The sequence below is a fragment of the Lygodium microphyllum genome, chromosome 25 (genome assembly GCF_053477565.2).
Source record: "Lygodium microphyllum isolate KBCC chromosome 25, Lygodium_microphyllum_v1.1.10, whole genome shotgun sequence".
Lineage (NCBI taxonomy): Eukaryota > Viridiplantae > Streptophyta > Polypodiopsida > Schizaeales > Lygodiaceae > Lygodium > Lygodium microphyllum.
The window spans coordinates 61553697-61569451 of NC_141159.1; the positions used below are offsets into that span (position 1 = coordinate 61553697).

A 15755-nucleotide genomic window follows, 5' to 3' on the forward strand; every position below is an offset into this window, starting at 1 on the left:
TATGAGAGGATGAACCACTCTCCATGGAGATGATTGCATGCGACTTTCTATTAGACCGCATCTTGATATGTCTATGGGCTATAAAGGAAAAGTACTAGAAGCCTTGGACTTACTAAGAGATGGGATTAAGAGAAAGCTACATTGCAAATTGATAACTTAGTCTACTATTGTATTGAGCTCAAGGAGAGGATAACATTTTTTTCTTATTTGATGTTGAAAGTCGACCTTCACTAGGCTATAGATTGAAGTAAATGGGTATTAGTGCCAATTCCCAAATGGGGTCATGGCCTAGTGGTGTAGGTGCAGGTTGAGTTATAGGGGTGCATAGGTTCAAACCTTGTGCCTTGCATCCCCAAAGGCATAATAAAATATCTATTTACTTCTGAATAGATGTTAGTAAAAGGGGATCTATCACTTTTTCGATCACCTTGCCCTAGGGCATATGCATCTTTAATAGGTGCTCTTGCAAATGCAAATGTGTAAAATGTATGTGAACCTTTTTAGGGCTTGCCCACATTGTATTGTATATTTATGTAAGCCGTTCCTCTTCTCAACCTCATTTTAATGATTTCTTGCTTTGATTAGCATTAAACTTGTAAAATTGTTGCACCCATTTCTAATTCCTACTTTTTATCTAAGCAATTGCGAGGCACATACGAATGAATATCCCGTGTAAGAGGTTTGAAACTATGGTCTAATCAGGTTGGTTACACACTAAATAAGGGACGCCCACTTTGTAACCTTTAACCAATCAAAACACTTATTTAAGGGTTGGGCATTCGTAGTCCTTTACACACTGGAGAGGACATTACCTGTTGTTTACCTGCTAAACAAGTGAACTCCCCTGCCCACTTTTGGACGGGGAGTCTCGCCTACCCACTTTGTAAAGTGGCGGACAAGGGTGCACTTTTTGCATTTGCAAACAATCAAAAAATTGATAAGTTTATTCTTTTTTATTTTTTTACAAACTATGCCCATTTGGTGTGTAAAAGTATGATGCTACCGTCCATTACTTAGCGTGTAACCAGCCTCAATTGCAAGAATGATGTGTGCATGGGAACATGCCTTTGGTGTCAATCGGTGTTTGGGTATTGTCAAAACAATTCAATATGTGCATGGGAACATGCCTTTGGTGTCTATCGGTGTTTGGGTATTGTCAATACAATTCAATATGTGAATAACTGGCAAATTGCAATTGTATGTGAAACTGCATGTGTGGGTGGCAGCTGGGGTTTCTCTCTCATGTGGCGTTGACATGTACTACGTATGCCGGGCTGTCATTCCTCTCTCTCTCTCTCTCTCTCTCTCCTTGTTGTTCTTCAGCCTTCTTCACTGTTTCTCTGACGCATAGCAGCACACGCGGGCTTGAGCACTCAATACCGAGGCATTCTCTTATCAGAGGCTCGACTTTGGTCCTGGTCCCTGGACTCTCTCTCTCTCTCTCTCTCGGTAGCTATATAGTCAGTCAGTGCGATAGAGAGCGGGTACTGTACATCACGGCTTCGCGCAGAGCTACATCTATGCTTTTTTACCATCCTTTTCTAGCGCGTCTCTTCACACAGTCATATTCGCTCATCAAGAACTTCACAGCTTCGAAAAAAAAGAACAAAAGAAACGAAACCTCTCTCTCTCTCTCTCTCTCTCTCTCTCTGATTATCTACTCGGTCCCTTAATATACTGCTACCACTACCACTACTGGTACACAGTCACCTCGCCATTGCCTATATATTCTCTTTCTGTCGCTCTACCTTTCGTTGTCTTCCTTTCTCTCTCTTTTGTGACCGTGGGTTCTCTTTTGCTGCATGTACGCAATTGATCAGCTCTGCCTTCCAGCCCACATCTATCATTCCACATCCAGTACTCTCTCTCTCTCTCTGGCCTCGGCTCATCCCTTTTCTCTTTATTTCAACAACTTGCAGAATAAGCTGCCGCTGAAGCGAGCTAGCGACTTCGGAAGAAAACACACACGCACACACAAACGCATACACACTCTCTCTCCCCCCCCCCCCGCACCAAGCGCACGCCTGCCATCATTCTCCATCTCTTTTTCGTAAGGTCAGGTTGAAAGATAAACAGAAAGAACCCTAGTCCCCACCCTCTCTCTCTCTCTCTCTCAGAGCAGCTGCAGGTCCAAGTACTCATCCAGAATTCTGAATCATTGAAACGGGTGTACTCATGAGTACTCCACTGCAGCAATGTCTCTCGGGCGGGATCTCATCCTTGTCACGCGCACAGGCATCTCTCAGCAGCTAGCTTGGGTAAGTACTAGCTCCCTCTCCTTCATTCCCCAAACTGGTGTGCGTTTGCGACGACAAGATCCGACCAACAAGATTTAACTACCAGCAACCAGCCACAGTTGCTGTTTTCCATTCTACTGTAGCAGCCATTTGTCGAGCAAGATCGATGGCCCGGACGGTGATACATTAATCTGTACCCGACTCGTACCAAGCCCCGTTGCGAGATTAGGTCCGCCCCAATTATTCATGCTCTCCTTTCATGCCTATGCACCAATATCACAATGGCCTCCGGCAGAAATAGCTACAGCATCCATGCCGCATATAACAATCACCCTATCGTTTTTACAGAGTGGCTCAAACCGCACAAGGAGCTCAAGCAAGGACCTACAGCTACTACTTCCATGGCGACCGCTTATCAGCAGCAGCTGCCATTCGCCATACCCTACATTAGCCTTGCAGAGAGCTGCGCACAGAGATCACAGATTGGTGCAAGCCCTTATTCTTCTTCTTGTGCGTCTCCCCAGTCCTGTTTGATTCCTCCTCACATCTACAACCTGCCGAGCTTTGATGATCAGTTGCGGCCTTTTGCTCATCAAGACCCTACCAATATTGATCAAATTAGACGCCACATTGGTTACGGCGATGCAGTAGAGTTTGTTCCTGAAAGATGTGAGTCTCCCCCTATCATGGAAGCTCTTCCGCTACTGAATCTTATTAGCCCGACGAGGCGCTTGGCTCCTGCGGCAGAGGACCAACAGTCTGCAATGACACATCTTTTGCCGCATGAATATGATCGTGACGAGCCACGATCAAGGCCCGGTCATTCTAGTTCTAGTACAGCAACTAACGCGGCGGAGGACGAGACTGGGGAAAGCATCACTATAGCTTTGAAGATTGGTCTGCCTGATCACAATCTCACTGCAGATCATCTTCATCATCATCATAAGCATGCCGCAGCTGGTAGTGAATGCCGACTGCAGGCGGCAGCTGACGTTATACCTGCTGCTGGTGTGATGGTGGTCGAAGAAGATGACCGTGCAGTAATTAGTCGAGCAGGAGCAGGAGTGGACATAGGTGCGGAGCAGCACTTACACTCATGCACAGACGGGCCTGCCATCACTATTCCTTACGAAGAGATCCTCACCATCGCCAACATCAATGATCCATATCGAGGACGTGGCGCAGGGAGGGTGTTGGCAGAAGGGCAGTACTGGATCCCCACGGCCGCACAGATCCTCATCGGCCCAACTCAGTTCGCCTGCCCCGTTTGTGGGAAGACATTTAACCGCTACAACAATATGCAGGTAGCAAACATTTTTAATTCTGATGCATGCATCGCTCCTTCCACTAGGGTTTAGACCTAGGAAGTCTCTCATATGGGTATGTTATTGGAATAGAAACCTAATTAATTGGCTAGCAGTAGGCGATACGAGAACATTTTTGCTGCACATGGTGGCATATTTCTCATTGATGAAGCTAGATACTTGATTGAGAAGTAACCTATCCAGAATTATAAGTACGCGATACATAATTGATATTGGCTAATGTGTATGCGATGTTGTAGACGTTCAATGCTGATGATGTGTGGGCGTAGATGATGCACGTATGGATTGAATGATAATGTTGTGGGCTAACATTGATGGATCTAGATGATTGAATGACGCAGATGCACATGTGGGGACATGGGTCGCAGTACAGGCGGGGCCCGGAGTCACTGAGGCTGCAGCAAGGGTCAGGGAGTAGAAGTAATGGGAATAATAACGTGCAGCTGATGAGGCTGCCATGCTACTGCTGCGCGCCGGGGTGCAGGAACAACATCGGGCACCCCAGGGCGCGGCCCTTGAAGGATTTCCGGACGCTGCAGACACACTACAAGCGCAAGCACGGGGCCAAGCCCTTCTCCTGCCGCAAGTGCGGCAAGCCCTTCGCGGTGCGCGGGGACTGGCGCACCCACGAGAAGAACTGCGGCAAGCTCTGGTTTTGCTCCTGCGGCTCCGACTTCAAGCACAAGCGCTCCCTCAAGGACCACGTGCGGGCCTTCGGCCGCGGACACGTGCCCATCAGCCCCCCGACCTCGACACCCCAGCCGCCGCCGCAGCAGCTCAATCATATCATCCCGACTATTCCTGTCAATGCAGCTGCGTCCACGATTATCGTCGACGCAGCAGCTAGCAACACTATCTCCACGGATTCGCATCATCACCACCGCCATCATCAACAGCGACATCCCCATCGACTGAGTCGCAACAGCACCAGCCTCACCGCCTCCTCCTCTTGTAACGCCCTTGATGCAGCTCCCATTGGTCATACCTTCCTCCCAGCTCCTTTTGCTGCTGCTCGTTTTTATACTGCAGCCTCTCATGAACCTCCTCGTACTAATAAGCACCCGGTACTTCCCGACTTCCGCAACCATCTGCAGGAGGTCGACCACCATTACGATCACCATCACTATGATTGTGTCGATGAGGATGAAGACGACGATCGCTGTCGCGATGACTCAGACGACACCGACCTTGATGAGCACGTTATCACAGAAGAAGACAGCGCTTCTGTGGGTTCGCAATAATGGACTCGAGTGGCCGTACCTATCGTTTTTCTCTGATTTGGTAATTCCACTTCGTCACACCTTTTTTGCTCTGCCACTTCCCATGCCCTAACTAGGATTTTAAGCGATTAATATGTACGCTTTGTCCCGATTACAACCCTAACCCACCTTACTTTGCCTGTTTTCCTACTATATGCTTTGTGTAGTTGGAAAAGATTAAACCAATCATAGGCTACAAGCTGTAACCCTCCATACCTTGCTTGTTTTCTTCTTTTCCAACCATTCCAAGCAGCATCATCGACTTTTTTGACATTATTCATGTTCATGTGCCAACTAATGGTTTATATACGAATGGCTACTACATGGAGCCTTGTCCCAAGAAAAATTCACATGATCAATATTAGCACATCCAATTGGTTGCACTATCATGATGGCAACAATATCATGATTATCTTTACATTAAAGTTCTTTAATTATACTTTGTATTATGAAGTTTTGAATACTATAGTAATTCAAAGTAATTTGTATATGTTGCTTCTAGAGTTGTAATATAGCATCTGTAATGGTGAGAAATAGATAGGTTTCCCAAGAAATCCCAAAGTTTAAATTACTATAAACATTAAGCTTGTCTTGGAAGTTCTCATGTTTTAGACCCTTTCTTGCTTCTTCTTGTTCCCCCATTCTTAACATGACTGTGAAGGGCTGCTACTTCCGATAAATTTTTCATAGCATGGCATATAAAGTTTATGAGTGAATAGACAAATTGTGTATTATTGAAATGATGCCACTAATAAAGCTCAAGGTTGCTAGGGGTTTATATGAATATAGTCCTATGAGGAGGCAAAGCGTGCCCCTGCCCCTTCCCAATACTAGCAAATTTTTCTAGCCTTATATCTTTTCATAGGACTATAGAATAAGGAATGAGCTTCGTTATCTATTATATAATTAGACTCCATCATAGCTATAAATATTGTTGTATGTGTCTACATAAAATCACATTATTTACATCTACATATGTCTAGCTATATGACTCCTAACTACAGAGAAAGGCAAATAAGGATGCATCAACCAAGGCAAAGAGAATAGACATACATTAAGTGCATAAAGGACGCACAAGGAAGCATATAGCAAGGAAAACAAATATGCAAGTAGAAAAATGCACATGTAGAGGCAAATAGGGATGCAAAAAGTAATCTTACAGGTTGACTATATATGAGCTCTTACTATTTTGTGCATTAAAGGCCTAATTTAAAAACCCATATTTATAATTTTATCATGAATGAAATATACTCTTTTTCAATTCAACTTGTGAGTAGCCTTATTTTGTATGTAGAAAAGGTCTTATAAAAAAGTGAGTTTAGAAGTCACTTCTATTGAACACACGTGATATACATGTTTATGAGTGACCCCAACTCTCCTATCCCTCTCATACCCTTGCCTAAGAAAGAAATAATGAGGCATATTGGGATGCAAATTTAAAAAAATAGCGAGGAAAATATGAGATAAATAAAGAGGAAATAGTAAGTATAACACGAGGAACTTTGAATCATTCCTTACATAAGAAAAAGAAGAGAATTTCCCGGTTAAAAATACACATAAGTAGGAAAAGTAAATGATAGAGAAAATGGAACATTTCCTAGTTAGAGAAACTAGGGAATCGCATAAGAAATTTCCTACATAGGGAAATTTGAAATTTTCCTAGGAACTATATAGGGGATTTTCTCTATGTAGGAATTTTCTCTAACTAGGAAACGTTCCATTTTTCCTATCATTTACTTTCCCTACTTATGTATATTCTTAACTAGGGAATTGATAGGGAATTCCCTTTTTTTTTCTATGTAGGGAATGATTGAAAGTTCCTTGTAAAATAAGGGCCAGCATTGGTAACATGAGCTAGAGCAAACCATCTATAGCTCTTATAGGGAATGCCATGGATTAAGAGAGCAATCTATCTATAGTTGTCATAATAGATCTACTATAATACTCTAAACACCTCTAAACCTATATTTTTTGACTATTAAGACAAATCTAAAGCTTCTTTGAGAATGTGTTGTACCCATGACTTTTGAAGCATCTCTAATAATGTGTTGTACCCAAGAACAGATCCTAAACGCAACAAGAGTAGTCCATCTATGATTCAAGAATGATGCCACCCAATTGTGTGGCTATCTAGATAGAAAAAATACAGCTAGGATGGTTGGTTGATAGTTAGCAGGGTAGACTTTTAATTTATTCAGCTTGTTTTTTAAACTAAAACTTTCAATTTTCCACCACAAATTATACAATTATAGTGACAAGACAATCTAAAAGCACTATATTCTAATAAAAGGCATTACTTCAACTTCAAATTCAAGCATGGGACTTGCAATTCCATTGGCATATTGTGTTGTTGAAGAAAGGGTCTCCTATCAATACACAAACTTGCAATTGTGAAAAAAGAAGATAATCATATATACACACCACTACACGAGAAAAACCATAATTGATCACCATAGTGCTCTGGTCTCCCAAATAAGAAAATACAAGATGTTCATCTCTCTATTCTCTTGGATCAGAGTACAAGACTATATAGCACTTGCCATCGTAAAACTTTCCATACTTGCTTGAAAGTGTAACCTCTTTCAAGTTTAGATGACACAGACTTGAGCAACACTCTATTAGTTTGATTATTAATCCCTAGTAGTCATGCCTTGCCATAAAAAATATTAGCCAGTGATCTACACACAAAAGGACTTTTTATGTCACACAGAAGAGCCTACTATGACATTGGATGTTATGCCATGGATCCCCATTCACACATTGCCTTTGTGCATAATCTCAAATAGAAAGCCAATCCGCTACCTAAAGACAATTAACAAGTTGCCACAAATACTAGACATAGAAAATACTCATGCATTTGGTCGACGACATAACATAAGATAAGACAATAAAACAAGGAAACCTGTAAAGCTAAGCGAATCCAGGAATGATTTTAAGGAAAGAAATAAGGCTAGTTATAGACTAAGATGCATGACTATTATATGCGAATATTTATGTTACAAAAATGTATATACAAACCCTCTTTGTTAGGGTGTTGCAGGATATAAATTATTACCTTTAGTACATGGGGGCTCATGGCAACCCTATGGCACACATTAAATTATCCCTACATGATTGTCGATTGTAAGAACCAATGTAACCTATCTTGTAGGTGCACAAAATTTTCCAAAAAAGAGCATCAAGATCGTGGTTTAGAGGAAGCAATGACAATAATGACTTGGAAAGCTAAAGTCTACTCATCATTTTTTATTTCATAGCTACTCCCCTTAGTGTATTCTCTAATAGACTTTTAGGTGTACTTTCTACGTCCCACATTTTGACCATGCCACAATAGTTACTTTCACCTTCTCTACATGGAGATATAAAAACTGATGATAGATTGCACCTGTTGTTTCATGGATGATTTCCTCCTCATGTAAGCTTCACTATAGATATCTTATACTTTTGATTTGTATGAGCTAACAAATAGCTAAGAAGTTTATTTTCTTGTATTCAAGAAAACTTGTAGCCTTTGATGGACCAAGTCTTAACTAAAGGCTGCTATGTGTGTCAACTTAGCCTATAATGCACTGTTACTCAAAAGTCTTAGGGAAAATATTATGTTGCTGCATGAGCTTCCCTAGTGCATTTTAAAGTAAATATGAAATGTCTACCCAAATGAAAATTTCATCCCCTAATTTTTCCCATCACATGCATGCCCTAACCCCTTTTTCATGTGTACCCGAGCACTCTTTGCAAGTGAATCATAGTCTCTTGTAGAAGATAGAGTATGCCTTTTTATTGCAGTCCCAACCTCCTCCAACTAGGCTACACAACTAGACAACTAGATATATTTTAAAACAGAATACCAACTTTCTTTGGTGATGAAGGAGATGCACAATCTGCCCTTGGAAGGTTTTTCTATAGTTGTGTTGCATCATGCACAGTATCTCTTAGTGGATTTACCTGTGCAAGAAAATAATTTGAAATTATATATTGATAGATAAAGCATGTCTTTCAAGAATGCGACAAAAAGCATCAAAAGAAAATCATAGAATGGTAAAGCACAAACCTTGTCAAACTGACAAGATTCAAGGACACTCAAGGTGGTTGACTTGAAAGACACTAATACATGACCAATATATATTTAAGAGTAGTTGCTCTTTCTCTACAACACAATCTTGCCTCTATGACATCAATAGTTGGGTTCCTCTTAAGATATTAGTCAATTGTGTTAAAGCTTCTAGCTTCACCACTTTCTCTATCTCAGTATGCTCCTTTCGACTATTTTGTGGTGTTGGTGTGAATCCGACAAAATACCTCAAGAATCTAAATGACAGATATACCCCTTCGGATCATGCACACAACCCCTTTAAAGTAGATGTAATGCCTACTTCAATACATATCCCTTCTTCATCGTATTTGTTGTTTTCAACTTTGATTCTACTCTATGTCATGCTTTCTCTGCTTCACTTTGATAGTGGGAGGCCTGCTCGCCATGGCCTTCCACATGGTATTAGTTGCTTGGTAATGGCCTAGGGCCTAATGCCCATCCAATGAGAGGAAGACGAACAACTTGCTACTAGTCATGGTGCACTTGATTCTGGAGATTGCTACCCTTTGATGCCCACCTTACCCTTAGTGGAAGCCAACCTAGTGCTGGTCGATAATGATGGTGACATATCGGATACCATAGATGATCCATAAGATACCATTGTAGCCTTCCTTACTGGCCTGAAGCCTACGTTTCCTACAAAAGCCCTATCCCAAGAGAACCTTTGTCCCATGCCCACCATGACTATGATGGATGTTGACCATGCTCCAATGATCAAAGATCATGAATAAGAATCTGGCCACCTCTGATTTGTGCTTGCCAATCTCTTTACCCCATCAAAGGGATCCAACAATGAAATAGATCTATGTATTGATGAAGATGCAACTAATCCTATAGCCAATCTTGCTGCCCCAATGCATGGCAAGCAGAGAAGAAGAAGATGCAGCAACGAATGTGTATGTATTCAAAACATCACTACCATTGTACCATCTGCATAAAATATTTAACAATCGTACAACAAGAGTGTTACAATAACATGAAGAACTGTATATCCAAGATGAGAACGATCACTACTTATACCTACAGATTTAAAGACGAAATTTGTGAAACGTTGGTGCAGGTAATGTTGGAGTAGGAACTTGCATCCTCCTCGATACCACTAGCCTTTCTGCCAGATCAACTCTGATTGTTTCAGAAAAGTAGCACGCCATCATGATTAGTTTAAATAGAGTATGAAACAGCAGGGCATCATAACCAGTAGCAAATTAAGCATATAGCCTGAGCTATCCATTCCAGTGGGAGAAAAGTATGACTTGAAAATACACTATACCCATGACAAAGTCAAAGATCGTGCTCCTTTGTAAAGCTTCCACAAAAATCTAGTGTGAGGGTCATAACAGGGAACAATCTACCCCTTGGAAGGTCTTTTAGGTGCAACCTGCAACTTGGTCATTACTCTTCTAATCAACTGGCTATCAAACTATCAACTTCAACATCAGCACAAAGATAAGCATAATGGAAGAGAAAATTTAGCCTACCTTGATGTAAAGATTCATTGCATATGTTCATTCATCAAGCATGACCAATGAAATCACTAGCTATGCATGCATGATATTTCCAAATATATGCATCTTAACCAATACTTACCTTGTGTTGAAAGTCCGACTAGAGAGTTTGATGGTGAGCCCTTAATAGTAGATAAATGCCTATTCTTCCATTCAAACCCACATGAAGCTCATGAGGATCTTTATTGCTAAATCAACCTGTTGCCAAAAAATAATTTGATTATTAGTACTAAAAAGAGGACCAATATCACCATCTAAATGATATAACAAACATAAGAGGATTCATATTGTAGATAGAAAGCAAGTACTAAATTATGCATTTCTTCCAATGGGATCATTGAAAGAGCATAAAAATTTGATTATCAGTACTAGACTGAGAGGACCAATAACACCATCTAAATCATGATATACATAGCTATGATGGATAGAATTTGAGATAAACTAGATCTATTAGATAAACTACCAAGAACTATACTTATCCTCACAACTATAGATTGAGATGCTCATGCCTCGAGATTCAACTCTAATTTGTATTTATTGAAAGCCAGGAAAAATTTAGAATTTTAGTCACACTGATATGCATGGTACATCTTCTCCATGACATCATCAAATATTTAATTGTAACCTTCAACTCTTAGGCAACATAGGCCCCACAAGTCTATATAGACTTTGGCTTGTATCTACTCTTATCTACTCATGTAGGAGAATCAGTTGATGAAGCACTAGAAGTCAAGTGCTAAATTGTTGATAGATAATCTTACAACACCATTTGGATTCTCTTTCTCTCCTCAGTGTGAGCTTTGAAGAAGCTCTTTCCAAATCTATAGTAGTAAGTTCTCCCACTACCTCATTAGGTATAGATCAATCTCTAACTAATTATGTATAACAAAGAAGTATGCGCCATCTCCCTTTATTTTGCACGAATTTGAACCTACTCCTAATCAGCGTGAGGTCTTCCCAAGCTATCCCTTTAGCCATGAGGATGTGGGACCACAATGCCGAAAAACAACACAAAGTATCTCATTAGGGCCAAAAACACTTCCAAAAATGCACTTTTGTTAATCACGGGATTAAGAAATAGACCAAAGAGAGTTTGCCACGTGTGCAAGAATATGGTATTCTTATGTCCTCTTTTTTAGAGATTGTGGAGTCCATTTCGTGATTTTCTCTTCTTTTTTAGCCAAAATCCCTAAAGTCTGACATGTTTTGGAGTCCCAAAGACGTTATTTACTCACAAATCTGACAAAATACGTGACAGAGATATGATGAAATTAATAATGAGTTTTTTGAAAGTCGGGAGATCTTTCAATATTCTTTTTGGTGCCCAATACATACTCATTTGTGTTCTTGGCGCTACTTTTTAGTTCATTCACCCCTCTTTGAGCTTCTTTCTCTGCGCTTTCATTCTTTTCATGGCTTCCTCTAGGCACCCTTCTCGTTTAATACACTCTTGCACAGTCTATAGCCAGGGAGTAGATGGAAATTGGGAGCCCAAAACCTTTACTATAAACGATTGGGTTACCATGCTGCCATCTTGCAAGGGCTCTCATAAGGTGAAATGAAGAAAACGAGATGATATAAAACATCACTGGAAGGGGCATATCATTGTCTTCAAAATTATGCCCGAAGGGTGGTTTGTCAAGGTGCAACATGTTTACATGGCCAAGGATATGCACTTGCCTCCAAATGAACGTGTTCCCCAACAAACACATTGTAAGTTATTAGTTGAATAACGTATGTAATTCTTTTTCATTTAGGCAAGTACTAACAACCGATTCGTCATTGCAGATATCTTTCCATTAAAATTATTGAATGGCAACCTGTGGAAAGCCTAAGTGGGACTTTCCATGCCATTCATAAGGTATTGGCAGACATTATTTATGCCGATCAAACTGTGTATTTTTTTAGTGAATGCAAGGTTTTTATATATTATGCACAATATGTGGTTCCCTCTAAAGTGGATAGGTATGGGAATATCGAAGATTTACCATTGCCAAGCCTTTCATCTCTAAACTGGGAGGTTCCTGATAATGTAACGGTGCAGAGTTTCAAATTCACAATATCTTAGGATATTCAAAAGTCCATGACAGCTGGAAGGATTACAAGAAGAATACGTTTATCATGGTTTGTACCCCTCCATATCTTCGTGGCTTACTTCAAAACAACAAATTTACAAAGAACAAAGGTATCCTGGCTAAGTAGAAACTTTTCAGAAGAGGATTTGGACAACACTATAGGGACGCTTTGGGAATCTAGAGAGTGCGACCATAAGGGTGATATCTTGAGGTGTAGTACATGCCCTCAATCCTTGGCTTTGGCTTACAGTATCCCTCCCCAAACTCTTGCTTTGGGCTTTGATTACAGGAGATACAAACTAAGATTGGGTATTTGGGTTCCCTTGGATTCCAATACAGATTGCACACCATATAAACTTGCGGTGCACATTTTGCCGCATGAAGAAGTAAAGAAGGTGAATGTTACTTCCAATTGGAGTCTGAAAGTTGTGAGGGATACCTTGGAATTGCTAGACAATACATCCCCTAGATATAAGTTCAAAGTGAATGGCGTAACAATTGCTAAAAGAGCCGAGCGCTCTTTCTCTTATACGAGTTGTTTGTCTCCCACAATTGTGAGTTTTGAGCCTTGAGAATGAAAACTTTGCAAGAATTTATCTTAATTGACTGTCCTTAAGATATTTCTTAGTGGAAACTCATAAGCTATCATGAAGCAAGTTGCCTTTCGAATGTATAGAAATAAATGTACATCACATTCGATTTATAAGTGAAAAAGTTCATTATATCATGAGGTACAAAAATGTCATATAAATGTACAAAGCCAAAATAATAAGGCTTGTGTATGCTTATGTTTGCTCTTTTGATTCTTTATCTGCTGCCTTCTCCTTTGTTGGCTTTGTGGCTTCTTTATCGATTTCTTCAAAGATGTTTTTTCTCACAGGGCCTTTCTTTGATTGTCGAAAGAATTTCACCTATACAGATACTCTCTTTTCTTGGGGTTTAAGAGGGGATGGATCAAATTTCAGAGGAGAAAGCATTGGCATTCCTTTTTTTTTAGACTCTGCAGTAGTGGTCTTTGTGGCTGACTTACCATTACCATTGCCATTGCCATTGTGATTGCCCTTGCCCTTGCCCTTGCCCTTGCCCTTGCCATTTCCATTGTCCTTACCATTGCCTTTACCCTTTCCCTTGCCCTTTTCCTTGCTTGTGCCCTTGGCCATTGAAGTTTTGGGAAGAAGAGGGGAGTCAGGATCATATGGTGTGATTGCATTGTCCAAAATCAACTCAATGCATCTCTCCCTTATCCACCAAACATACGAATCAGGATAGTCTGTACATTGTAAAAATAAATGTTATAAGTTAGTGAAAGACATCATGATAAGGGTTACACAAAAATCAAATGAAATTAACTTACATTCACTCCTTCTATTTGTAACAACTTTGAATCCATTGTTCTGCAAATGTTTGATATAACTCTCCATCCACAAGAATGCACATCGCTTTGCAATGGAACTTCTTATACAAGAAACGTATAAGGCTTTTGGGGATCAGCAAGATCCTCGTATGTAGTATCAAAAAATGTAGAAACAAGTCTACCAGCACTGCAAAAGGAAGCGTTGTAAGTTCAAAATATTTTTTGTAAATATAATCAAAGCAAGTAATTTTCTTTCAACATACATTCGTGCTTGGCCATGAACACCAATGAGAGAGTTCATAAAGATAATTTCTCTAGTAAGATAGTTAATATAGATAAGACTCCAATGCCCTCTGCAAATTCAAAATAGAGGTGAGCAGAAGGGTGAAAGAAAATGAATATAAAATTTCCTCTACAGAAAAGAAGAATACATTTCTACATAAGGGAAAAAGATGTGGTAATTAGTCACACTATCAAAAGTACGAAAGAATTGTGCAATATTAGACCCAAATCTTGCAAATAGTTCCACTGAGAGAAGTGGATCAACAACATATATGGCTCTACAGATATCGAGAGTGAGAGAGGAGACGAATGCCCTGCAGTCAAGCAAAAGCTATTTGAATCGATCAAAATCAATACAAATTACATATAAAATATACTTGAACCTATAAGGCTTACCTTATGCAACACAAAACAACGGAGTCAGATAGTTGGACATCCCTTTTCTCCAACATGGGCTTGTCCTCAAGAGATATACTAAGGTAATCCTCCTTAGGTTCCGTAGAAACATTCACAACTATTTGCCCATACACTTTACCCATCCTCTCGTTGTTGACGGGAGCAAGTGATGCAGCTTTCCTCTTGTAAACTTCATCTTCAGTTTCCAATACCTCCTGAATTTTTTTGCTCAAGATAGACTCTTGCTGGGTGGCACCCCTTGTAGAGTAAAGGTGAGTTACATCCTCAACCTTTAGCTTTTTCCCTTTCCTGGACAATTTCGGGGGAATGTTAAGGATTTCAAGGGCTTTTTGATCGTTGGAAGGCAAGGGCCTCAACATTTTATCAAATCTATACCTGATTCTGCTGATCATGCTAAAATCTTTATTCATAAAGGTAATTCTATGAGCATGCGCAGCAGCAATGTACGCATCGTTGATGAAATAAATAACAAAATCTTATGCAGCCTCTTGTAGAGCAAGAATTGCTCAGAGTTGCCACTTCTTATTTAGACCAGAGATAGTTGCCACTTTAGACAATCTGTCAAAGATCTCTTTAACAACTCTTATGAAAGCAGCCTTTGGAATCACATGCTCTGTAGCTCTCTGGGCTTTTCTAATCTCACTGAAACACCTCTGCATGTAGAAGAACTGGGACTTCCTCTTTCTCTTTTGAGGCTTGGGAGGCTCACTGGCTTCAGTAGATGTAGGCTCGGGTGCAATTGGAGGGATGAATCCTTCACAGGGCAAGTCTCACCCTTTGCTTCTTCAACTTCAGGAGAATAAACATTCTCTGCACTAAAATGCTTTAACTCCAGGGAAGATGCTAGGCCAACACCTCGTGTAGGGGAGATCTTTGTGGCAAAATGCTTTGGGGCCTTTGATGGCCCAGCCTCAGCAATATTTGAAGAGGGTTCCTCCTCAGATTCATCAAATTGTAACTTCCTTCTACCCCCACTGTCCTTCCTATCCACATACACTTTTCTTGCAATTTGCTTTATCCTTGCCATACAGAGGAGAAAATAGAAGAGCCAGAAAGACAAAAATGATATAGGAATTTTCTCGAAAATCTGACAAGAATGCAGCAGGCAAGATACAGCGCGAGAAGGAACAAACGAACAAGACGGATGGTCACATTCGCACCGTATCGGAGACGAGGATAGTGAGATAGAGAAGCCCGATATGACGCGA

The 15755-nt window shown here is 40.5% G+C and overlaps 1 protein-coding gene across 2 annotated transcripts; it reads left to right on the top strand.

Annotated features, from left to right (window-relative positions):
- Nucleotides 1–1715: 1715 nt before the first annotated feature.
- Nucleotides 1716–5197, top strand: LOC148014291 (uncharacterized). 2 transcript variants are annotated; one of them, XM_087667140.1, is made up of 3 exons: nucleotides 1718–2466; nucleotides 2586–3541; nucleotides 3904–5197. In XM_087667140.1, exons 2-3 carry the CDS (start codon nucleotides 2639–2641, stop codon nucleotides 4801–4803), a joined length of 1803 nt encoding a protein of 600 aa, XP_087523266.1. In that variant the 5' UTR covers nucleotides 1718–2466; nucleotides 2586–2638; the 3' UTR covers nucleotides 4804–5197. The 2 variants fall into 2 exon arrangements, with proteins under 2 accessions (XP_087523265.1, XP_087523266.1); XM_087667139.1 differs by having other exon boundaries at nucleotides 1716–3541.
- The last annotated feature ends 10558 nt before the right edge of the window (nucleotides 5198–15755 follow it).

What these genes read in the sequence shown, in the direction of transcription:
- LOC148014291 (XM_087667139.1), top strand. Translation starts at nt 2,519, where the DNA reads ATGGCCTCCGGCAGAAATAGCTACAGCATCCATGCCGCATATAACAAT. An exon ending in ACCGCTACAACAATATGCAG is followed by an intron (nt 3,542 to 3,903) that starts GTAGCAAACATT and finishes TGAATGACGCAG; the next exon opens with ATGCACATGTGGGGACATGG.